This window comes from Vicugna pacos, chromosome 6, assembly GCF_048564905.1.
Source record: "Vicugna pacos chromosome 6, VicPac4, whole genome shotgun sequence".
In the NCBI taxonomy this organism is placed as follows: domain Eukaryota; kingdom Metazoa; phylum Chordata; class Mammalia; order Artiodactyla; family Camelidae; genus Vicugna; species Vicugna pacos.
The window spans coordinates 86,255,253-86,280,115 of NC_132992.1; the positions used below are offsets into that span (position 1 = coordinate 86,255,253).

Sequence of the window (24,863 nt, forward strand, 5' to 3'; positions counted from 1 at the left end):
TGAAAAAATTTTAAGAACCACATAGGAGCCCAAAGTGAGGGATATTTTGGGGACCAGAGGACTCTTGGCTACCACTCTTGGCCCTAAGGGTCATCCATGTCCCATGCACAGGGATACCTGCGGCCATGCCACCTCCCAGGATGAGCTGTCTCCCCAAAGGTCACCCAGGGTGAGCCTTAGTAAACTAGGCAAGGGTTTATGAGTCCTCCAAGCTCCCTCTCTCCCCTCTCCACAACATCATAAATCATAGGAATACTGTAGCCAGTCACCTGGGCTGTTCCAAGGAATGAGGGAGGAGGGGGGGCCTCAGGATTGCCAGTACCCCTGACTCAAGCTAGTGACCGTCTGCATCTCTTTGACATCAGCAGAGACTTGCTCTGGGGTGAGGGAAGTCACACAGGCCCACGGGGCCCTTTCAGTCCTCACTGGCCTTTAACACGTGGATGAGATGCGAAGGGAAAAGAAAAACATGATGGGCTGTGTGTGTGTATGTGTGTGTGTGTACTTCCATCTGTTACTATTCTGGTGGGAGATTAAATATTCTGAGTAGGTTATCACCAGCTCGGGAGGATTAGGCAGTTCTGACTAAAAATAAAATCTCATAAGATATCGTGAGATGGGGAGGTTGGGAGCCCTCAAATTTTCTTTTTTCTTTTTTTCCCCTTTCATGCAGAATAGTATAGTACATCATTGTAAAATATTTCAAAAAGTTGATCTAACACCTTTATATAGTTTGGATTTTACTAGCAAGTTCAAGGTGTGTGTGTTGGTGGGGTGAGGAGGTAGGGAATACCTACAGTTATTTATTCCTGTAGTGACTGATTTCACTTTTCTATTTCCTATGATCTCATATAAGAAATTATTCTAGGCAAAACGCTGCCACCTAGAAGGTGAACAAATTTTAATTCTCCTACAGCAAGTGGTAAAAAGGTGAGAATTGTGAGAGTTGGAAAGCCAGTCTTAGCGGAACAACTGCTTAAAGTCTGAGAGGGGCAGGGTCTTTCAAGGGAAATCAAAACTGATACCTGGGCTCAGAGAGGTGCAGTAACTCACTCAAGGTCACACAGCAAACAGGAGGCAGAGCCCAAATCTGGCTGACCTCAAATTCTGAGCACTTTTTCTGATCAAAGCTCCTAGAACTTTCCTCCAGATACCTCCAGTAGCAGAGTAGAGTGAACTTGACTTTCAGGGGGCTGGTCTCGGACCTGAGGGGAACCAAATATCTTTGCACTCTAGCATTTTCATCTGAAATTTTTTCTATTAGTGAATTCGCTTTCTGTTTCACAATACTGTATTCTTGTACCAAAAACAATCATGTTTTCTCCCTGTAAAAATCTTTGCAGAAAACTCACGATCCAGGAAGCTGCTCTGGGTTTACCCTGCACTTCAAGCTCTGGCTGGGGAGCTCCAGTTGTGGGTGGGGGGCACCCTGGGACCTGGGCAGAGGCTCCAGCTCTCACCCCAAACAACCTCCATTGTCTGTAAACACAGGCTCGAGTTTCAAGAAGCTTTCACCAACCCCTCCAAGGCCAGGCTTTTCTGGGCTTTGCTCTCCAGAGACCTAGAGATTTTCCAGGGATCGCAGAGCCGCAGATACCTCCATTTTTCATATCCTGGGAGATGGCATTTGGGGGAGTCACTCAGGTGCAGAGTTCTGCTCAGTTCAATGGAGGCTGCACTGTCATGGCACAACCCTAACCCTCTCTCTCCTGCTACCCTACATCCTGCCACCGCCAGGTCCTGTCCGTGTCACCTCCTGCCCCTGGGTACTGTCCACTCTCCCAGCTCTGTGCCCCACCCTAGAGCCTAGTCCCCTTGTCTCTGGCTGGAACGACTACAGTAACCTCCTTCGGGCCATCTGCTTCCACTCCTGCCCTCTCAAACCCATTCTCCCCGTAGGAGCCTCCCCAGCCTCTCAGAAAAGCACATCTGACTGTGTCCACCCTCCCTCCTGCCCCCCACAAGGCTCCCCACTGTCCTGAAGACAAACCCCTTCCCCTCTTCCTGAGGCCTCAAGGCCTGCATGAGCAGGTCCTGACCCCTCTCCAGGCTGACCTAAACCACTCTCCCCTCCTTGCCTCACTCCAGCCAGTCGGGCCCCTACCAGCTCCTGAATTCACCAGCTTTGCTCCCAGGATCCAGGATCGTCACCTATGCGGTTCCCTCTGTCTCTAGTGCTTCGTCCCTGGGTCTTTGCTTGTGCCTACTCATTTATTCAGTGCAGTTTTCCTGAACACCTACTACGTGCCAGGTACTCAGTGTGCTGTGGTGACCTTGTCCCCACCCTCTTGGAGCCAATCCAAGGCAGACATATGAATAGTCATGAACTGTGACAAATGCTAGGGCAGGAAATCAGAAGGAGCGAAGAAAGAGACTAACAGGCTGGGGTCAGGGAAGAGAGGACAAATAAACCCTCCTCCAACTCAGCCTTCGGGCCTCAGTCAAAATTCACCTCCTCTGAGAAGACTTCCCTCTTCACCCCAGACAAGGCCAGGGCCTGGGTACCGTGCCCACAGCACCCTGTTCTCTTCCTTCCCAGCACTCACATCGTGTGCAGTTAGACATTGATTTGTGTGACTAGAGCAGTGGTGAGGAACGGTGCTGGGGAACATGCACCCTGCCTCCAGCCGGGGTTTAAGGAGGCCACCCCAGAGCTGGGTTCACCCACGCAATTGCTCAGAGATGAATCATTAACCCTCACTTCATCAAGCAGCAGGCTGAGGCTGAGGGCAAGAGAGGCTGTATTAGCCATCTAATGCCACATAACAAATCTCTCCAAAGCTCAGCTTAAAACGATGACCACTTACTGCCTGCTTATTATTCCGGTGGGTCAGGGATCTGGGCGTGGCTTAGCTGGGTCCTCTGGCTCAGCGTCTCTCCACAAGGATTCCATCAAGCTGTCAGCCAGGGCTGTGGTTTCATCTGGAAGCTAGACCAGAGGACAGTCAGCTTCCAAGCTCACTCACGGGGCTGTTGGCTGGTGAATTTCCTCACAGCCTGATGGACTGAGGCCTTCAGTTCTTCATTGGCTGTTGGCCAAGGGCCTCCCCCAGCTCCTTGCCCCATGGACCTCCCCAGGGGGCAGTTTACAGCATGGTAAGTGAAAAAAGATGAGCGAGCAAGCAAGCCAAAGCCACAGTCTTTGAGTAACCTCGTCTCAGAGACGGCACTCCACCCCTCGTGTGCTATGCTCCTCACAAGCAAGTCACCAGGGTCAGCCCCAGCTCCAGGGGTGGGAATTACACAAGGGCGTGAACACAGGAGAGGGGGCTGTTGGGGGCCCTTAGAGGCTCCCCATCACGGAGGTCAAGTACCTGTCCCAGGTCTCCTAGCAGGGACATGTTCCAGCCCCCTCCAGGAGCCTGGCTTTCTGCCTGGCCTCAGGGAGGTGAGGCTGGGGCTGGGACAGGCAGCTCTTGCCAAGCCCAGGACCCCCTACTGGCCTCGGCTTTCTGTAAACCACACCCAGCACTTTCTCCTCCCGTGGAAGCAGGAGGCAGTTTCCTGCTCAGCCCAGCAGGAGGCTTGGGGTAAAAACACTTGCCATCCCAACCGAAGAAATGTTAGCTTTCAAAACCCAGGCCTGGGAGGAAACCCATAAACGGGCAGTGGGCTTGAAAACTGGCCCATCGGTCAGCATCCTAGCACCGTGGGTCATGTTTAAGCTGAAAAGTGAGCTCTGACGGAGTATAACCGAGCCTTGTAAAGTTCTCTCTCTTCCAGACTTTCTTCCCTCGCATTTGAAAAGCTGGAGCAGCCTGGCCTGGGACTGGCTGTGGCAGGCAGTGGGGGAGCCTCTGTGAGGTTGTAAGAAATACCACTTTCCTTTTGTTTTTCCCACTATAATGGACTCTCACTCTGTGTCCCGCCTCCCTGGGCTGAGGGCAAATTAAATTGCAGTCATCTGAGGGCGCCCTCCCATCCTCCCCTGACCTGTAGGGTTGTGTGGTCTGGGCAACAGATTCAGTGCAGAGTCCTGGAGGTTATGACCCCAGCAGAGCGGAAGCTGAGTGAGGCCAGCCGCTTCCGTCAGTTCTGTGCACAGATATGCGTAGTCAGTGACTGGCACACAGTAGGTGCATGGTAAATCTTTGTTGACTGTTAAGTAAACTGTCTGTCTTTGGCAAGGTGGCCACACTTTTTGCCCAAACACACACGGAGCCTCAAAGGGTGGGGCAAAAAAGGTCTTCTCTAGCCAGACCAGGGCCCTGTGTTTCCTGGGGTGGTACAGGCCCCTCCACCCAGGGAGCAGCCTAGGAGTCCCCTTGTTCTGGGACACCTGCTTCCACCTCTCTCCCCATTCCAGGCAGCTGCGGAATAAGAATGCCACCTGCCGTATCAGTAAACAAAGGATGCTGTGGCCATCAAGCCATCAGTCACCACTGCCACCCCCGACAGTGAGCTGGAGGAACTCAGGATGTCAACACCATCTTCCTGGCTGCCCCCATGTAGGGGAGGGTGGCCCCCTGCATCAGAGCCTGCAACCTTGAGCTGGAAAACTTGTTGAGATACAAACATGTGTGCTGTGTCACTGCTGGGGAGGATCAGGAAGAATCAGAGCCCCCGTCCACTCCCCCACCCCCAGGAAGCAGGGCTGTGGGTCAGCCCTGGAGTCAGTGGGCTGCCCTGGCACCCCCTGCCAAAAAAAAAAAAAAGAAAGACGCTTTTATTTTTGAGAAAAGATCTTTCCAGAAAGAACAATGGAACTTGGGGGATTAAGGAATGGGGAGTTGGGCCTGTCTGAATAGGACAGCTGGGATGTGACAAGTGGAACCTGTGAGAGGACATTCCAGGAGGAGAAGAGGCTTAGAGGTGGCTGCAGAGGCTGAGGACTTGGTAGCCTGCTGGTCTCCATTCCTGAGTTCCTCCAGCTCACTGTCGGGGGTGGCAGTGGTGACTGATGGCTTGATGGCCACAGCATCCTTTGTTTACTGATACGGCAGGTGGCATTCTTATTCCGCAGCTGCCTGAGACCCCACATAACTTCCTGTCATTGATCTGGGAGAGGGCAGATGGCCCCCCTTTCCCGCACACAGACACAAACCTCCTTGGGGCTCCTTCCTGCTGCAAGCAAACCCCTACCTGTCCCCTTTAGGCTTAGCCACACAAGGATGAACAAGACTCAGGCCCCAATAAGTCCCATGCAAAACCCACATATATTGGACACTTACTGGATACCAAGTACGGTGTCCAGTGCTTTTCATGACCATCTCATACAGTCTTCTCAACTGCCCTCTGAGATAGGTACGGACACCCCCACTTTACAGACGAGGAAACAGGCTCAGAGAGGTACGCCATGGCAATCACGACAAAAACCTGATGTGATTGCTCCTACTTGTAATTACCTGTCCTACTGCCTCCTCCTAATCAGTCCCAAAGGGTCAGCACCATAGAAGGACAGATACGATGCAGTGGATATTCAGAGGAATTCATGATCCGTCTGGGAAGGCTTCATGGAGAAGGAGCCAGAATTTGAAGGATGGCTGGGATGTGACAAGTGGAGCCTGTGAGAGGACATTCCAGGAGGAGAAGAGGCTTAGAGGTGGGGAAATGGGGAAGGTTCTGGGCACTTGAAGCCAGTCTCTTAAGTGCACATGCTGGGGAAGTGGGGAGGTGAGGGAGAGAGGGGATGAGACAGGTGGGTGGGGGCTGTACTGTAAAGAGTAAAGTAGGGTCAGCCTGGGCGAGAGCTCTGGTCTGACCAGCCTGAGAAAGGCAGGACCAGGAGTCACATGGGCCACAGAGCCCAGCCCCAAAGGCTGGGTGTGTCCAGCACCCAGTCACCCAGGTCCTTTGCTGGAGGACAAGCCATTCCTCTCCAAGCCTGTGAAGCCATGGCAGCCATCCCCTGACCCCTCCACCTAGACCCCTGGACGCCAGGTTGGAGCAGTCAGAAGAGGAGAGCTGATTCATTCCAGAAAGAACACATTTACAACCAGCTGTGGGGAGGCCCCTGAAAGGACGGTTCACATTTTCAATTCAAACCCAGCTTGAAAACTGGTTGAACTTTTTGTAAGCTTTTTTCTCTTCTAACCAGACCTTAGGGAGCTCAGGGAGAAGCTTGATTACAGACTAAAGAGATGATATTTACCCCTGCTCATTCAAGCCACAGTTGAGGAAAGTTTCCATTACACAGACACTGAGATTCTGGGTAAGGTTGTCTTTGTTTTCATTTAAAAGCTTCACTACTGAAAATATTTAAAAAAAAAAAAAAAAAAGAATGATGGCCTACATAGTCCAACCCCTTCACTGAGTGAGGAATCAGTGGCCTAGAGAGGGCCTGGTTGTCACCTGAGGCCACACAGCAGTGAGTGGCAGAGTCTACAGCCAGCCTGGGCCCAGCGTTTCCTGTGAAGTCCAGCCCAGTGCTGCTTCCACACACCAGTGCCAGCTTGGTCTGGAGCTGTTGGGGCCTGGGGAGAGAAGGAGTTTGGCCAGAGGCTCAGGGCGTAGTGTGGCCTCACATAAGGGCTCTTAGAAGCCCTCCTTTTGGAAGCCCCAGATGCCTCCAATTTGGCTTGACCAGGGTTAAGCCTGAGACCTGGCCCCAGGCAATGTACCGCCAGACCCTCCCCTCCTCTCCTCAGCAGAGACTGCTCACCCACACCCCACAGGGCCATCCCTAGCTCAGTCATTCCTCCACCAACTGATGCCTAACGCAGTCTGGACCAAGCACTGGATAAGGAGTCAGAAATCTGGGAACCATCCCAGCTGAACCCTTTCCTAGCTGAGCAGGACTTGTCACTTCTGGTTTCTTTGCCTGTGAAAAACAAAACAAAACAAAACAAAAACCAAAAAAAGCCAAAACACACACACATACAAAAAAACAGAGCAGAAACTCTCCAAGTGCAAAAAGAGGCCTGGGGAGCACACAGCCCCTGCAGTCTGAATTCAAACTTGGCTCTGGAGTCAAGCTGCCTGGGTTGAATCCCACTGTGTGCTCTGTGAATTTGGGCAAGTAGCTTTATTTCTCTCAGTTTCCTCAACTGTAAAACAGGGATAATAAGATCTACCGCCATAAACCAGTTGTGAGAAAACTAAGTAAGATCATGTAGACTGAGAATTTAGGATGGTGCTTGATACACAGTAAGTGCTCAGTAAAAATTAGCTTTTATTGTTATTGTTCCTTGAGCCTTGACTGACCCCAAACTCCCCACCTAATAAATGATATGCACTTGGAAGATGCAGATGTTTGTCTATCCAAGAGCCTAGCCTGGTGCCTGGGGCAGGGGAGTGAGAATGGGGTGGGAATTACTTAATACATGTTCCTGGAAGTATTCATACTTATAAAATGGGCAGATACAATTCACTGGAGCCCCCCCCCCCCAAAGCACCATCCTCCAGAGGTCAAGGACTGATGAATGAATCTCTGAGTGGTATGTATTCCTCTGTTTGATGTTCAGCAATAATGAGCTTGTATGCGGGGTGAGTCACCAAGCGGTGTTCAAGGTCTGGGTCTCAAATATAGCTACACAGTTTCAAGAGCACAGAATCAACGATCTTGGAAATTCATTCCTTCGATAAACATTAATTGGGTGCCTGGCAACCTACTGATTCATGAGTTAGAAAGGGGTAAAATATTATTTAGAAGCTATGCGTGCAGGCAGGTAACTTAATGTAATTAGACACGTGTTCCCTAAGTGCCTGTCCTCTGATCTTGAGCAAACTATATGACCTTGTTTATGAATTAATGATGGCCAGCTAATCTTTCAGAAGACTTCAATTTGCAGTTTTGGTCAAAAACTCTTCAGCCTTCACAAATGAAGACCTATCTTACTGGGTCGGGTTAACTCCTTTGCTAGTTTAAAGGCTTCTGTGTCTTTAAAAGGAGGCGGTGCCCTGTCAAATGGACCCTAAACCATAGGCTGAATGTGCATGAAGTCCCACCCACTTTCTGTGACGTCCTGTGGCCCGGCTTCTGATTGCCCGCTTCAGACGTCAATCGCGGGGCGTGTGTCTTGCTGGGACACAGTGGAGGTCTAACCCCTGGTTTGCGGAGCGGTCGGGTGTATTCTCCGCTCGTCCCCACGCCCTCGAGGCCCCCGCCGCCCGACCCAACGGCGGAGCCAGCCAGTAGCTCCCGCGGCGCCCTCCCGCACCGGATCGCTCCTCGCTAGGGCGAGACCTGGCCCGACAGCTCCGGTCACTATGGTCAGTGGTCGTGGGGGGAGCGGGGAAGGAGGGGTGAGAAGGGGAGCGCGGTAGGAGGGTTCGTCGCCGGGGCGCATGTGCACTCGCGGGAGCAGGGTCCCGCGCGAGGCTCAGACCCCAGCGTCAGACCCCCCGTATTTGGACCCCCCGGGGGTACTGAGTCCGGACGGATGCTGGGGGGTCCTGTCCTTGGAAGGCCCCAGTGGACGGCCAGCGACGAGGAGCCAGCCCGGCTCCCGGCCCCGCGCCCTCGGTGTTCGTCCGGCATGTCCCTGAGAGTGCCGGGGACAGGGAGGCTCCAGAGCTCAAGCCCCCTTAAGGGTCGCCTTCTTTTTGGGTAGCCCCCAGTCGGCAGCTCACGGCCTCACCCACCCGAGGGCTCAGCCATGAGAGACCTCCCCACTCGCAAGCCCCTGGAGTGGAGCTGGCCGGGCGGGTCCAGGGGTGGCTGGACGTACTCTCCATCCTGCACATCAACAGAAGGTCTTTGGAGTTAGGACCCACTTGAAGAGGCCGTCTCAAGTTGTGAGGCACGTGAATTAGGGGTCCAGGGAAAGCAAAGACAAGAGGAACCCCTGAGTCAGAATCCTATCTGAGGAGAAAGGGCCCCAGAGACCCTCTGAGCCAGGCCAAATCTGGGGCTTAGCCAGGTGGGGACATTGAGGCCCAGACAGGGAAGGGGCTGGGACTTGAACTTAAGTTTCTGGACTCCTAGTCCAGTGCTCTTTGTGTTACATCAGTCCATCTTGGGGGTGGGAGGAGGCAGGGGGACAGGCAATCTGCAGAGGACTGTGTGTGATGACTGCCTAAAACTCTTCGACCCTGAGCCCCCTGCTCCAGGGAGCCTGTAGAATATAAGGGCTGGTGGTCACACAGCCCTGAGTTCAAATCTCACTTCCACCCCTTGGAAAGCCACGAGGCTTTGGTTGGTCCCTTCCCCTCACCCACACTATTTTGCACATCTGTATAATGGGCTGTGAGGACTACGTGAGGTGATGTACATGGAGAGCTTGGCTCAGGTAATTGGCTGTGGCTTTCGCTGTGACAACAGAGTCCTGGAAATGGGTGTTCACGGGTGCACATGCTCCAACTCCTCCCTCCCGTGTATAGGCAGGGCCATGGGTCACCCCTGTGGGCTGCCGCTGGTTTGGCGCACAGGTCAAAGCCTGGTCATGATCCTGGCACGTTCCGAGTGTGGCGTGGGCAGCCAGGGTCATCTGGGCTGGTCTGTCCTGGACAAGCCAACCTGCTTCTGGGCGTGGCTGAGGGCTTCTAGAGCATCTGGAAGCACCAGCATCCTGCTCTACCCAGTGCCTGAGGGTTTACCTGGCTCTGCTGCTTCTGGAAGGGGGCCCAGGTGTTTTTGCATCACCCACTAGGGAGTGGCTGGAGCTGGGGTAATAATGGGTTTAGCCACGCTGGAGCCGAGGCTGGCATACCTTCCAGCCACCACTGGGTAGCCGAGAGCTTGGTGGGCGTGGGGGCTGGGACCTGCACTTCGGGCTTTTGTGCTGCACAGTGAGGCCTCTGACTCCATCCTCCGTCTGTCCTGGACTCACGAGACTGGAAGTCAGAGGGCAGATGGAGTCACAGCACCAAGCCCTAACCCACTAAGTATGGCATCTGCCTTGGAGTTATGGGGATGGGGGCAGAGGCAGTGCAGGGTGTGTCCCCTTCTGTTCACCCAGCATTTATGGAGTGCCGGTTTGCGAGGCACCGTGCTGGCCCCCAGGCCCTGTAGTGGATTTTTTATGTTGTCTGCGTGGTATAGATGGTGGTGAGTGTGTGTGTGAGAGAGGAGAATGTCTTTGGAAAATTTAGTGCCTCTTTTCCTTTCCGATTTTGCAGTCACTGGGCTAACCTTGAGGAGGAATCCTAGACAGAAGACACAGAACCCCTTGGGAAGGCAGGGGCCAGGGTGAGGACAAGGCCCAGGGCTGCCCCTGGCGAGGGTATAGGTATGAGGGGTCTTGTGCCCCCCTCAGAGAACATTTAACATTCAGTGAATGAATGAGTGTCAGATGTGAATAGCAAAACCACAGGGTCCCTCTGGGCTTTGTTCTCTGGTTTGTCAAACAAGCCCCCAGTAGGCACCCTGGACAGGCTCTGTGCTGGGCACTGATGAGAAAACAAGGGCCCTGCCCTCTCTTAGGAGCTCACTGCCTGTTGGACAAGACAGAGCTGGATACAAGCAATCCTGAGCTACTGTCGTGACCGAAGAGGCCTGACCAAGGGCTCTGGGAGCACAGCAGGAAGCCGTGCACTCTGATCCAACCGAGAGTGTCAAGGAAGACTTCACAAAGAGGTCTTTTGAATGAGGCGTTGAAGGATGTATAGGAGTTTTTGGGAAGGATTTGGGGAAGAGTATATTTCAATCAGGGTGGGACTGAGTGCTTACAGTTTTGGAAACGTGACGAGTGGGATATTCTGGGAAAGACGAGTGGTCTGTGTGGATGCAGGGAGCTCAGGGAGGGAGGAGAGATGAGTCTAGAAAAGCAGGTGGGGTCAGAATGTGCTGTGAATGGCTTTGCATGCTGCACTGTGGGGTCTGGGTTTTATTCTGTAAATGTAGTGAGAGATGGGACCATAACATATTTTTGTCAAGTAAGAGATGGTTGATTTGAATGATCTCTCTGGCAATAGACTAGACAAAGGGTTAGAAGTGATCAGGCTGGAGTCTAAGACCAGCTCATCCCTGTGTTCACTCATCTACTCATTATGCATTTGGGGGCATTACTGTGTGCCGGACACTGGGGATCTGGTCATGATAGGCAGGCCAAGTCCCTGCCCTCATGGAGTTGACATTCTAGTTGGGGGAGACAGACAAAATGCAAGTAAATGAGTGAATGAGTGTCACAGAGAGTTCTGAAGAAATAAAACAAGTCAAAGTGGTCGGGGTGGGGGACGGGTGACTTTAGACAGGGGTGGTCAGGGAAGGAGGTTCTAGCACCTGAATCATGTGAAGAGTCAGTCAGAGAAGCATTCCATGCACAGGAATCGCATGTGCAAAGGTCCTGAGGTAGAAATGGGTGTGTCTTGCTGGAGGAACACAAAGAATGTCACTGTGGCTGGAGCTCAGGAGAGTGAGGGGAGCAAGGCCGGATGGCCTAGGTCCTGGGCAGTTGTCATCCAAAGGCTGAGTCTTGTCCTCAGTGAAGGAAGCCAGTGGAGGGAACTGAGGAAGGACTGGCCCTCGCCTGGGTCACATGGTCAGATGCTGTGCTGGCTGCTGTGGAGGGTGGTGGGGGTGGGGAGCGAGAGTGGAAGCCAGGAGGTCAGTTGGGCAGGCACAGTTTCAGCCTCCCTGAGCAGATCTGCTGGGGGGAAGACAGGAGTGGAAGAGGACTGCCGTCTTTGGCATGAGCTCTGTCCAGATGGAAGGGCTTTTGAAGGTCTGGTGACGCCTGGAGAGGATGCGGGGGTGGAGAGAGAAGGCAGTTGGGGGCACAGTAATTCAGGGATGCTGGTCAGATTTCCTGGTGGCTGGTGGTGTTTGAGGCGGGAGCTCCAGGGAGAAGTCAGGGTAGGTCATGAAGATCTGAGGATCCGTTAGGAGGATAGTGTGAGTCCAGTCGTCAAGTGAGAGAGGGCCAGCATCCGAATTCAGGGTCTCTGCGAGGCCAGCCCATAACTGTGACTCAAGGCAGGTAGGGGCCCGGATGCAGGGTCCTACCCGTTTCCTGAGCTGGACAGCAGAGATGGGCATGTGGAGGGGAGGCTGAGGAACAGCCCCCAACGACATCCGTATCCTAATCCCCAGACCCTGTGAAAAGGGTCCGTCACATGGCAACAGGGATTTGGCCGGTGTAATGAAGTTAAGGCCGGAAGTGGGGAGAGGACCCTGGGTTACGCAGGTGGGCCCGAGGATGTCATCCCAAGGGTCCTTACAAGGAGCCGGCAAGAGGTTCAGAGTGAGAAGACACAAGAGTGGAAGGAAGGGATCGTGAGTCAAGGAATGCAGGTAGCTTCTAGAAGCTGAGAAGGTAAGGAGGTGGGTTCTGCCCTCGAGCCTCCAGCCACGTCAGATAATCTTGTTTACGTCACGGGATTTGTGCTGATTATAGCAGCAATAGGAAGTCAGTTCAGGGCGTTAGGTCTCCCCCAAGTCTTTGGCCTCCAAAGATTTTTGAGCATCAATAAAAAATGTTTGATCGTTCCGCATATTGGTATATTATACGTCATACCCTAAAGTAGACATTTAAAAAGGGCATTTCCTTCCAGCCCTTGCAGACAGTCCACTGTGGAGGAAGACCCCCGCCCCAGGCCGGCACGGTCAGGGCTAGAGGCCCGGGGAGCCTCTGGAAGTGACTGGACCTTCTGAGGGGGTGGTTGGCTGAGTTCTGGGCCCTGTCCCACTGGTGGGTGAGGCTGCAGGTCCCGGTTCTGCCGTGAAGGAGTTGGCTTGAGGTCAGGCCACGCCGTGAGTTGTGGCTTCTGGGGGGCCGGGCCCGGTTAATGAGGCTGACTCACAGCCCGGGGTCAGCACCTCCAACGGAGCAACCTCAGAGGGAGGTAGGGCAGGCCAAGGGCTGGCATTGCCCGCCGGGGCCCAGGGCGGGCCCGGGAAAGGCCCCCTGGCACCCCAGAGCCTTAGCTGGGGGCTTCGAACTAATGCACCTAAGGGTGCGTTAGTGGAGGGTGGGGGGCTTGTAGGCAGAGGCATGAGCCCGAGGCCAGGCTGTGAGGACATGTCAGGAAGTGCTGGCAGGGCACATGTGAGGGCCAGGTGGGTTCTCTTCGTGGAGAGTGAGGGGAGCAGAAAGGCATCCTGGTCTGTTGAATACCTTTGATGTGCTGCTTGACCAAGGTCCAAGTTTCTCCCTGGATCACCTCACTGTGTGACCTCAGGCAAACGGCTTGATCTCTCTGGGCTTCAGTTTCCATTTGTAAAACAGAGCTACTGCAAGGCTTAAATGAGATTATTCTGCAGCACCCAGTGTTCAGTGACCTCCCGGTGAAGGTAACTTAACTCATTCAGCAAGTGGTACTGAGCGCCTGCTGGGTGCCAGCTGCTGTTCCCACCACTTGGGGACCACATGACACAGGACCCCAAGCTGTACCTGTTCCAAGAGGGGCCCACAGAGAACTCACGAGAAGGACAGGGAACTTACTTGAGCCACACGTCGTGTTATCATGTTATGGGACAGACTTTTAAGGCCTGCAGGATGGAGCTACCAGAGTCCAGTCCTTTCAGCTTGACCCCTCCCCACCTGGCAGCTCCTTGTCTCCCCGTCATCTCCTGGGGATACCTGGAGATCTTCACCCAGCGCTGGGCACAGGGGTTCACATGGGCGGGAGGCCCAGCAGCGACGGGATGGGAACTCCCGCATCACCCCTGGCAATGGGACATCTCTCTGGCTCTGCTTGGTGACATCCTTACCAGAAGCTTCCAGGGCTTCAAATGCCACACCAGTGTGGCAGGACCCATGGACTGGGATATAGGTTGGGGGCTGGGGTGAACGTGGGTTTTTGCTGGTCTCAGGCTGGTTGAGGAATTCTTGGGGCTACGTGTGGACAGGTTCTAGACTGTTGAGAGGCTTCGGAGAGAAAACAAAAGCAGAGGAACCTGGCTCTCCGCACACTTGGAGGTGGGGGCATGTGGATGAGGGGTGGGGATCAGGTGCAGGGTGAGCAGCACCGGGTGCGTGCGCTCTGGCTCTGCACTCTCCGAGGCTGTAGGAGGAACGAGGCCTCCCACAAGGACTCAGTTCTCCTCCAAACACCAAGCCCACGTTCCGGTGCATCAGGCTAGTTCCCAGGGTTGCCGGGGAGGAGCCAGTGATGGAGAAACATCCTTCTCCCGCTTTGAAAAAATATTCCTCGACTCAACAGCTCAAAGCTGTTTCCAAGCAGAGGTGCTATCTGCCTGACTCAATTAATTAGCATCTATTTGCAAACCAGCATTTAAAGACTAAAATCCTTTTAGGTGGCCCCGTTAAGTCTGACAGGACGTTGTCAGATGAGGCTTGTCCTTTTCCCATAACATCCTGGAAATTTTCAGCCATGATTTTAAAAAACAAATCACCAATCAAGGTGGCACAAAACCACTATCACCAGTCTAAATAAGAATATGATATGCATGTATATGCATGGTGGGGACACTGTGCTGTACACCAGAGACTGACACATTGTAACTGACTGTACTTCAATTAAAATAAATAAATAAAAATAAAGAATATGATTTTAAAAAACAAACCACCAATTAAGGTGGCACTTCCAGGGGTGTGACCTGGCTGTGCTGGTGGGAAGGGTGGAGGGGACTACCTTGGGCTGACATGGGTCACTCTGGAGGTGCCAGGTAGGGACATGAAGGTGCCAAAGTAGAAACCCACTCACCCTTCCCAGTGGCCCCAGTAAACATACCTGGGACCACAAGGGGGCACTGGAGCGAACTCAAGGCTCCATCACAAGGCAGGGCCACCAACCCAGGAGCCATCTGTCAGGAGGGATAGAGCTTAAATAGTACTGGGTGAAGGAAAAAAAGCCACGATATCTATAGAATGATTTGTATGCACATTTAAAAAAACACACATACATAGCACAACTCTATTTTTAAAAAGACATACATTCCACTTACACGAGGCCCCTAGGCTAGGCAAGTTCACAGAGACAGAGTAGAATGCTGGTTGCTGGGGGCTGGGTGGGGGGGAATGAGGAGTTAATGCTTAATGGGTAGACTGTTGGGGATGATAAGATCGTTCTGTGATGGATGGTGGTGATGGTTGCACAACCATGTGACTGTACTGAATGCCACTGAACTGCACACTTAAACATGGTTGTGGCGGTATATTTTATGTTACATATGTTTTACCACAGTTAACAAAAAGACAGATACACATCGGAAGACGTAACATAGGGAATATCTCTGGGTGGGGCGGGGGGATGGTGGGGATGGCAGGGTGGGACCAGGGATCAGGGATGAAGTGGAAAAACTTGACAAGGTACCTGGCAGAGGCCAGTGCTGACAGTGGGTCTCTTGAACCCTGAGTGTGATAAGCTTGGTTCTCAGCAGCCGAAAGGCACCCACTCCCGAAACTGCTGTTTAATATTTTTCCTTTAAATTGACTGTTTTAAATAGCTTACAGAGATCCAGCACAAAGTCGATACTCCTATGGGAAGTGGGAAACCTCAGTAGGCTTCCCTGGTGTAAGGCACATTCCTCCTCCCTGGTCCACCTTTAATATTCTTTATTTTTCTTTCTTTATTTTTTTAATTGAAATACAGTCAGTTACAACCTGTCAGCCTCTGGTGTGCAGCACAATGTCCCAGTCATGCATGTACATGCATAAAATATTCTCATTTTGACTAGTGATAGTGGTTTTTTGCCACCTTAAATACTAATCTCTACGTATTTAAGATTAATTCCTTACACTCCTTTCCACACACCCCGCCCCACCGCGATCTTCTCAGAAACTGCTCATCGAATAGAACTGCTTTTATGCCCTCCTCCCGACCGTTTTGTTGGTTTTTGTTTAGGGCCGTCCGAGCACAAGCCGCATTTAGTACAGTTGCACTACTTTTTAATCAGCCCATTGTTTAAGACCCAAGCCATCATTTTAAATCAGCTGTGTGTGAAAACCAGACTTTCTGTTCATGAGGAAGATGCCCAGATACCCTCCCCCTCCCCCCGCACGCCAAATCCAGGGGTGGGCATGACTGGGGCCACCAGAAAGGGAGAAAACCTGCCCTGCTCTGTTCCGGGCCCTGTGATGGGTCCTGGGGAATCAGGTGAATGGAAGGTCTCAAACGGTTTGACACGCTGCCCTGTGGCAAGGGAGGTCTGCATGGCTTTGGAGTCTGATGGGTGGGAGCTTCCAGGCCCCCCAGGAATGCCCCTTCCCAGTGGCAGAGCCTCTGCTCTGTCCTGGGTGCTGAGCACAGGAACCAGAGCTGAAGAAGCTCATTGTCAGACAGAAGTTTGGAGTCTGTCCAATGTGGAGACCAGGTAACCCAAGAAGTAAGTCACTTATGCCTCATTTTATGATCTTGTGGCCCAGCTGTCTGCTTCCAGTGGTGACCTCTGGAATCTAATCAGCAAAAATCTAGACACATTTCTCCAGATGGAAAGGACCAAAGGCTCCTCTGTGAGCACTGTGGCGTTGGGTTGAGGCCGTTGTCTAGTCCGTGCAGAGGCTGAGCGGCTGCCTAGCGACAGCTGTCAAAAATGATGGCAATACATTGATGGAAAACTGGATTTCCATTTACAGAAATGCCAGTTACCATCAGCCTGTCAGCTATTGCATAGGAACTGTCTCCCTGGTTGTGTGCAGGTACCAGGGCCACTTATCTTAAACTATAAACTACCAGTGGCTTTCACACCAGTTTCTCTTACATTATTTTCATGCTGAAATCAGAGCCATTCCTAGGGCAGGTTGGAGGCCCAGGTGCATCTCCCACTTCTGTGAGCCCTTGTCTGGGCAGGAAAAGTGTAAGGCAGAGAGGAGCCTGCAGGGTGTGGGCTGATAGAACAGAGATGTCTCCTGCCCTCTCCCTGGCCCTCGGGCTTCCTCCTACCGTTCCCACTCCCGCTCCCTGCCGGATGACTTCTTAGCCCTCAAGAGGCCCTGGGACAGTTCTCCAGGTTGGACTTGACCTCAACTCAGAGCTGGGCTGCAATGTGAACTTTCACCGGTAGGTGGTGCCTCTGGCCAGATGTTCTAATCTCTATTTCTAGCCTGTAACATGGTGCTTGTTGCAGGCTGGATGTTCAGGAATTGAACCAATAAAAGAAGGAATGAATGAGTGAGGCAGGAAAGTCAGAAGGAGACAAAGGGACATGTACTCCAGCATGAAGATTCACTAGGTTTTATGTATTATATTCTTTTCTTCCAGTTTTACTGAGAGAGAATTGACATTCAGCACTGTGTAAGTTCAAGGTGTACAGCATAGTGATTTGACTTACGTACATCATGAAATGATGACCACAAGTTTAGTGAGCATCAATCATCTCATATAGATACAAAATTAAAGAAATAGAAATAATATTTTTTCTTGTAATGAGAACTCAGGATTTATTCTCTTAACAACTTTCATGTGTAACTGTTAATTATATTTGTTACATTGTAAATTACATCCCTAGTACTTATTTGTCTAATAACTGGTAGTTTGTATCTTTTGACCACTTTCCTCCAGTTCCCCTTCCCTCCACCCTCTGACTCTGGTGACCACAAATCTGATCTCCTTTTCTGAGTTTGTTTTTGAAGTATAACTGACCTTTGACACTATGTTAGTTCCTGTTAAACAACATGGTGATTCAGTATTTCTATATATTTCAAAATTATCTCCACGTGAAGTTTGTCTGTCACCAAAGATATTATATAATTATTGACGATGTTCCCCACACTGTATGTTTCATATCCGTGACTCATTTATTTTGTAACCAGAAGTTTGTACCTCTTAATCTCCCTCACCTATTTCTCCCTTCCCCCAACCCCCTCCCCTCTGGCAAACACCTATTTGTTCTCTGTGTCTATGATTCTATTTCAGTCTTGTTATATTTGTTCATTTGCTTTTTTTAGATTTCACAAATAAGTGATATCATATTTGTCTTTGACTTACTTCACTCAGTATGATAATCTCTAGGCCCATCCACGTTGCTTCAGATGGCATTATTTCATTCTTTTTTATGGCTGAATAGTATTTCGTGGTATGTATATACCACATCTTTATCCATTTATCCATTGATGGGCACTTAGGTTGCTTCGAATCTTTGCTATTATAAATAATGCTGCAATAATTTTTTGTTATAAATAAATAATTATTTATAATGCTTTGCTATTATAAATAATGCTGCAATGAACAGAGGGGTGCTTGTATCTTTTCTAGTTAGTGCTTTTATTTCCTTTGGGTAAATACCCAGAAGTGGGATTGCTGGATCATATGGTAGTTCTATTTTTAATTTTTTGAGGAATCTCCATACTGTTTTCCACAGTGGTTGCACCAATTTACATTCTCACTAACAGTGCACAAATGTTTCCTTTTCTCCACATCTTCATCAACTCTTGTTATTTGTTGTCTTTTCAATAATAGACATTCTAACAGGTGTGAGGTGATATCTCACTGTGGCTTTGATTTGCATTTCCCTGATGATTAGTGATGTTGAGCATATTTTCAGGTACCTGTTGGCCATCTGTACGTCTTTGGGAAAATGTCTATTCAGATCCTATTCCCATTTTTTAATCAGGTTGTTTGTATGAGTTGTGTGAGCTCTTTATATATTTTGGGCATTAATATCTGATAAATCATTTACAAATATCTCCTCCCATTCAGTAGGCAGACTTTCATTTTGTTGATAGTTTCCTTTGCTGTGCAAAAGCTTTTCAGTTTGATGTAGCCCCATCTGTTTATTTTTGCTTTTGTTTCCCTTGCCTGAGGAGACATATCCTAAAAAACATTACTAAGACCAATGTCAAACTGTGAACTGCCTATATTTTCTTCTAGAAGTTTAATGGTTTAAGACTTACATTTAAGTCCTTAAACCATTTTGAATTTATTTCTGTGCACTGAGGTATTACAGTCTATAAAAGGAATTGGTTTGAAAGTTACAAAATGATACCCCTAACGTGGTGGGGCCAACCCTGACTCCCAGTCCAGGGACCATGGCGTCCAGGACACTAGTCGTGACCCGGAGCGTGCTTCCATGGGAGGGGAACATCCACTGCGTCCTGTAACCAGCAGTTCAGAGGCTCTCTGCCGGGTGCAAGCCCAGCAGCTGCTTTTGAAGTTGTCACAGCTTCGCTTCTTTTCCTGCCTTTCAGAGTGAGACATCTTTCAACCTAATATCAGAAAAATGTGACATTCTATCAATTCTCCGGGATCATCCTGAAAACAGGATTTACCAGAGGAAAATCCAGGTAAGGCAGAGGGTGAGGAGGAGGGGAGCCAGGATGAAATGGGCTGGAGTTGGGAGCAGAGAAAAAGGTGCCACGTTGAATGCAAAAAGCCTTTGCCTTTGGACTAGGTTCCTGGGCAAACTAAAGGGCTTCCAGAATATCATGACGTTGGGCATTTGCCACAGTGAGAAATCCCTCAGCTGCAGAAACTAGCGAATTTTTTTTTTTTAAAGCTAGGGACTCTCCTAGTGCTTTCTTTACTCACTGAGGCCTCATTGCAACCTTGCATGGTCAGTACTTCCATAACCCACGTTTTACAGCTGAGGGAACTGAGGCACAGAAATTAAATGTCAGGCACACAGTCCTGGCATTTGGACCAGGAAGCCTGAGCTCATAAAAGTTGCCTTCGAAACCATCCTAGGGGGGCATCTCTTGGGAGGGGAAGCTCACTCCATCTGAGCTACAAAAGAAGGGCGTTTGCTGGAAGGATGCAGGGACAGCTCACAGACCAAGGGTGGCAGGAAGAGCCTGGATGCTCCCCAGCTCTGGGGGTGGCACGCTCCCCTCTCTGCACTTTGGCAGGCCTGTCTCCTGTGGCCACGGAGAGCACTTCCTGGGGCAGGAGCACGGGCTGGGCTGCACCCTGACTCTCATGTACCCTGGAGCCCCCTTGGGAGATGAGATGGGGTTTCCAGGGAGCAAGTCCTTCCCTCCCGTCCTGCCTTCGGCGGGGCCCATCAGCTCCGAGCCTGCTCATCCCTGTGGTGGGAGCAGGAACTCCCTGACCCCTTGAAACCCATGCTGTGCTGTCAGAACCCTGAATGTAGGCAGGCCCATGAGGCAGCCAAGAGGGCTCTGGGCCATTTCAGAGGGATGCTGGCAGCTCAGCAGAGCTGGAGGTGGGGATGCGGAAGCCACACCTCTTGAGAAACACTTGAAGGACTAGCCAAACTGCTCGGTGATGCAGGGGAGGCCATGACTGCAGACTCCTGGCCCACCTGGCAGCCATGCCCTCCCTTCACAGCCTCTGCTTATGCATGCGGCCTCCACCACGCACACCACTTCTGCTCCTCCCCGTGCCATTCCTCCAGGAAGCCTTCCCAGACTTCTGAAATCTGGTGTAGATGCCACTGCTCCGTGGCACCCTGGCGCTTCCCCTGTCCTGTCCTCCTGTCACGATCATCTAACTGTCCATCCTCCCCCCAGACTGTAGGCTGCCTGAGGGTGGGCCGTGGCCCCCAGTTACACTCAGTGCCTGACACAGGATGCACTTGGCATATTTTTATTTTTGTGGGGTGCATGAGAGTTGGGACAGCCAGCCTGAGAGATGGGAGCAGGCGTTCCGTTGGGGAGCCTGGGGCCCCGGCCCTGACAGGGCACTGCAGGGGGATGCCATCGGTGCAGACGCCCGCATCTTCTGTCTCCTGCAGGAACTCAGCAAAAGGTTCACCGCGATCCGCAAGACCAAGGGGGACGGGAACTGCTTCTACCGGGCCTTGGGCTACTCGTACCTGGAGTCTCTGCTGGGGAAGAGCAGGGAGATCCTCAAGTGAGTGGGGCATGAGGGACGCTGGGTGGCTCCCTGGCTCTGAGTCTGTTTTCTCTGCGACATCGGCCCTGAATCTCCCTGAGGGGTTTTCTTCGGCACAGTCCGCTCAGCCCAGAGTGAGCTGGAGGCCCCGGCTGGGGCCACGCCAGTAGCTGGCCTGCAGTGGGAGCGTGGACAAAGCAGGGTCACTGGACCAGGTCTGGAGGGATGGTCAGTGCTGGCAAAGGTGTGATAGCTGTTTGGCGGGGAGGCCTCATTTGTGGTGTTAGTTAATTTCTGTGGTATGAATACTCCTGTCATGATTTTTTTTTCAAATTTCCATCATGGGGCTACTGAGCAGGAAGTTGGGAAGAGATACACAACACACTATAGTCAGAATCGTATGTCCACCATCCACGTACAACAGACAAAGATTACCTCAAGAGCATAGATTGTAATTTATTTTTAAAACTTATTTAAGTTTACATAACTTGATTTTTAAATAATGGCTGTTTAACACCTGGTTAGCAAAATGCTTAAATTGAACTGTTCATCAGCTCTTGTGAGCAGGTACAAAATGGCACTAGCACACCTCTGAGAAGAGCTTCCCTGGCCAAGGGCACAGTGAAAATGCTAAGGGGTGAGAATGGGAATGAGCAGTGGCTGTGGGGTGCGAGGGAGGCTGTGAGCCTGGACTAGAGCTGAGAAGGTTGGTGAGTTTCACAGGGGCCCGCCCTCCCTGGACATCTGTGCTGAGAAAGCTGTGGCCTAAGGGAGAAGGCTGTGGCAGGTCGCTCTAAGGCCCCTGTGGAGAGGGAACTAGAAATGAGGGAAGGCTGGCCATGGCCTAGGTCAGGAACCATGGGGACAGGAAGGAGGGACAGAGTCAAGAGACCTCTGAAAGGTAGAATCAACACATCTGGGAGCAGGTGGTGATTACCTCAGTTTCCTTATCTGTGAAATGGGTGTACTACCCACCTCCTGTGATTGTACAGGGGAGGCCAGAACAAATCAGTGTGTGGTCCACATTGAAGTGCTCTCAAGGGTAGAAAAGCCCTTCACCTGTCTGTGACATACACTCTGCTGTGTGTGGGGGGCCGTGGGTGAGAGTCGGGTGACAGTTGACCGTCACAACAGCACTCCCTGCGTTTCTTGTAAGCATAAGTCTTCCCCCTTCAGGTTCAAAGAACGTGTCCTGCAGACCCCAAATGACCTTCTGGCTGCTGGCTTTGAGGAACACAAGTTCCGAAACTTCTTTAACGCTGTGAGTTAACTTGGGCACGATGGCTGAGGGCCCAGGTCCTTCCACACTGGCAGAGCAGACAGAACAGGCACTGGCCAGAGTCCCCTCCCGGCCCATGGCTGTGTGGTTGTGCCCCTGACTCCTCCCAGCAAGGTTCCTTCCTGCCTGTGGGGACATAGAGGGGACAGGGACCCCCAGGGCCCTGCCCTCCCTCTGGGAGGGGGCACCTCCTTTGGGGCAGTGGCTCATGGGCTGGAAACTTGCGCCAGCCTCCATCACCCATTCCCTCTCCACCCCACCCCCCTGAGCCCACCTGTGGAGCGGGGTGGGGCTGGAGGACTCTCAGTTCTGAGTCTGCAAACAGGAACCCCAACCACAGCAGTGAGGAGAGACTCCAACGGCTGCTCCTGAGACTTGATTCAGGACTAAGGAACTCCTTACAGAGTATCTCTAACCCTGTTACTTAGCTTTAGTGGGATCTCTGACTTTGGTGCCTCAACTTGAGGATTTAAAGATGGAAATGCACGTGCATGTGGAGGGTGCCCCGTGGAGGGGTGGGGCTGACGGCGGCGGGGTGCAGTTTTACAGCGTGGTAGAGCTGGTGGAGAAGGACGGCTCCGTGTCTAGCCTGCTGAAGGTGTTCAACGACCAGAGCTCCTCGGACCAAATCGTGCAGTTCCTGCGCCTGCTCACCTCAGCCTTCATCAGGAACCGAGCAGACTTCTTTCGACACTTCATCGATGAGGAGATGGACATCAAAGACTTCTGCACTCATGTAGGTCCTCGGGCCCAGGCTTTGGGGACTCAGCCCCCAGCCCTGGGCTCTGCTCTCATCCCTCTCTCCTTAGGAGACTTTAGCACCAACATCCCTAACCAGGGGCTTGAGTGTCAAGTCTGCACTGCAACTCAAAGAGCACTAGGTTAGCCAGCCAGAGCAGATCCTACTTGAGCTGCCTGAACTGTGTGGCTTTGGGCAAGTCACTTTCCCTCTCTGGGCTTCTGATTTCCCGTCTGAGAAATAAGGGCTTTGGACTGAACTGTTTACAAAATTGCAGAGTAGCAACCCCAGAATCACATTTGCCCCAAGATGTGTTGTATATTATGATGTATTTGCCTGAAAGAGTGGCCAACATTTAAACATTGGGCAATTTTCACATGAATGTCTGGATTTCTCTGGAAAAATCAGAAAACCCACCTCCCCAGGCCTTGTTCTTGCACAGCAACAATCAGCAGGAGCTAGGTCGCAGCTGCCCTAGCTACTGGGACACACTCACCAGCTTGCCGCCACCTCTGCCTCTCCGCACTGATGCTCTACTAGCCTAGCTCCTCTGTAAGTGGGTACGCTTGAAATCAGTTTATGACTGAGTGCCTTTCTGCTCTGAGATTCTTTGTGCATTATGAAGCCCAAGCTGAAAAACTCCTGCCCCCTTTCCAGATTCCTCAAAGTAGTGTCCTCACATACAACTAGGGGGTTTGGAATCAAAAAGATGTAGATTCAAGCCTTGCAGTTCTGGCGATTTCTGTCTGTTCCCTCCTCACCTAGACTGAGTTTCCTCCTCTGGAAAACTCGGTGTCAACATCTGCCTCCTGGGTTGTGGAGATTACTTCCCAGTGCAGAGGCTGACTCAGGACAAGAGCCAGGAGTGGACTTCTCACTTGTCCTCTGCCAGGTCTCCCTCCTCAGCTGGGTTGTGTCTCACTTTGGCCTTTGCAGGAGGTGGAGCCCATGGCCATGGAATGTGACCACATCCAGATCACGGCCCTGTCCCAGGCACTGAACATTGCCCTGCAAGTGGAGTATGTGGACGAGATGGACACGGCCCTGAACCACCACGTGTTTCCTGAGGCTGCCATCCCTTCTGTTTACCTGCTCTATAAAACATCCCACTACAACATCCTTTATGCAGCTGATAAACACTGATTAATTTTAGGCCATGCAGTGGAGCCTGTCACCTAACGGGACTGCATCCTGAATGGAACATTTATGGCTTTTCAATTTTTTAAGCGATTCAGACTGTTGTTAGGAAATGTGCAGCCTTTTGGGCAAAGTCACTGGGAATGAGGCCTACTCACTACGGACTGTTGGTAACTTGGCGGTATTTTTTAGTATTTATTTTCATGGAGGATCAAATGCTTTCTAACTCTGGGCTGGGAAGCCAGAACCCCAGGCTCTACTCCCAGTTCCCTGAGACCTTGGGTAGGTCACCTCCCCTCTCTGGGCCCACTTCTTCACCTGGAGGAGGTTCCTGCCGTGTTGACTTTCTATTGTATAAAAATGGGCTCCTCTGGTTTCTCTTCACCAAGGGTAGTGCCTCTCTATAGGGGAGGAAAAGCTCAAGGTCAGCTGTCCTAAGTGACTTGTCAGCTCTGTAACAAATCAGGTCCAGTCAGCTGTTGGATTGGATTTTGGTGGATGGCCAATTGAGGCCAACTTGAAAAGCGAGAGCTTCAGTGCACTTCCAGACATTCATGATGGAGTGTTTTCTTACCCCAAAGTTAAGAAAAGACTTATGCCAAAGTCTATAAAGGGGCCTGCAGCCTTCAGTATGAAGCCCCCGCTGTTGGGCCCCCTCTACTTCCCTCAGGGCCAGGACTGCCTGCTTTCTGGAGGGCAGCCCTGCAGGGTTCTGCTGCCACCCCATCTGGACAGAGGCTCAAGAAAGACTAGGGTCTGAGACCAAGAAGCTGTCTCACCATCCCCAGCACATTCTGGAAGTAGAATCCAGATGGCCAGGTGGAAACTGGCAGGTGCAGCCATCAACTCCAGCTAAGAAGAGCAGACACATTTTTTGCGGCTGTCTTTGGCTTTTTTCCCCTTTCCCCCTTGTGTTTGGTTTATGGACTGGTGAGAGGTTAGGCGGGAAAAGAACAGACGAGCCGAGGAGACTGGCAGTGAGAACGCCCACTGTGGAAACTGCCTGGTAGCTAGGAGTCCTGGCTGGTAGCCTCCTGGTTCATCCACATGGACATGCCCCTTAGTAACTTCCTCACCTTGCTGCCTCAGGAGCCCTGGTTGAACTGGGACACCACCAGCAAGCTCTCTTCCTCTGTGGGAGGATACGGTGAACAGAACACCGGGGTGTGGAACTGCCCTTTGGGACGGGAACTT

At 51.6% G+C, this 24,863-nt stretch overlaps 1 protein-coding gene across 1 annotated transcript; it reads left to right on the forward strand.

Moving 5' to 3' along the window:
* Positions 1–7,967: 7,967 nt before the first annotated feature.
* On the forward strand, positions 7,968–23,733 carry OTUB2 (OTU deubiquitinase, ubiquitin aldehyde binding 2). Its single transcript, XM_006208225.4, has 6 exons — positions 7,968–8,151; positions 18,909–19,004; positions 20,414–20,532; positions 21,691–21,775; positions 22,335–22,529; positions 23,469–23,733. Exons 1-6 carry the CDS (start codon positions 8,149–8,151, stop codon positions 23,673–23,675), a joined length of 705 nt encoding a protein of 234 aa, XP_006208287.1. The 5' UTR covers positions 7,968–8,148; the 3' UTR covers positions 23,676–23,733.
* The last annotated feature ends 1,130 nt before the right edge of the window (positions 23,734–24,863 follow it).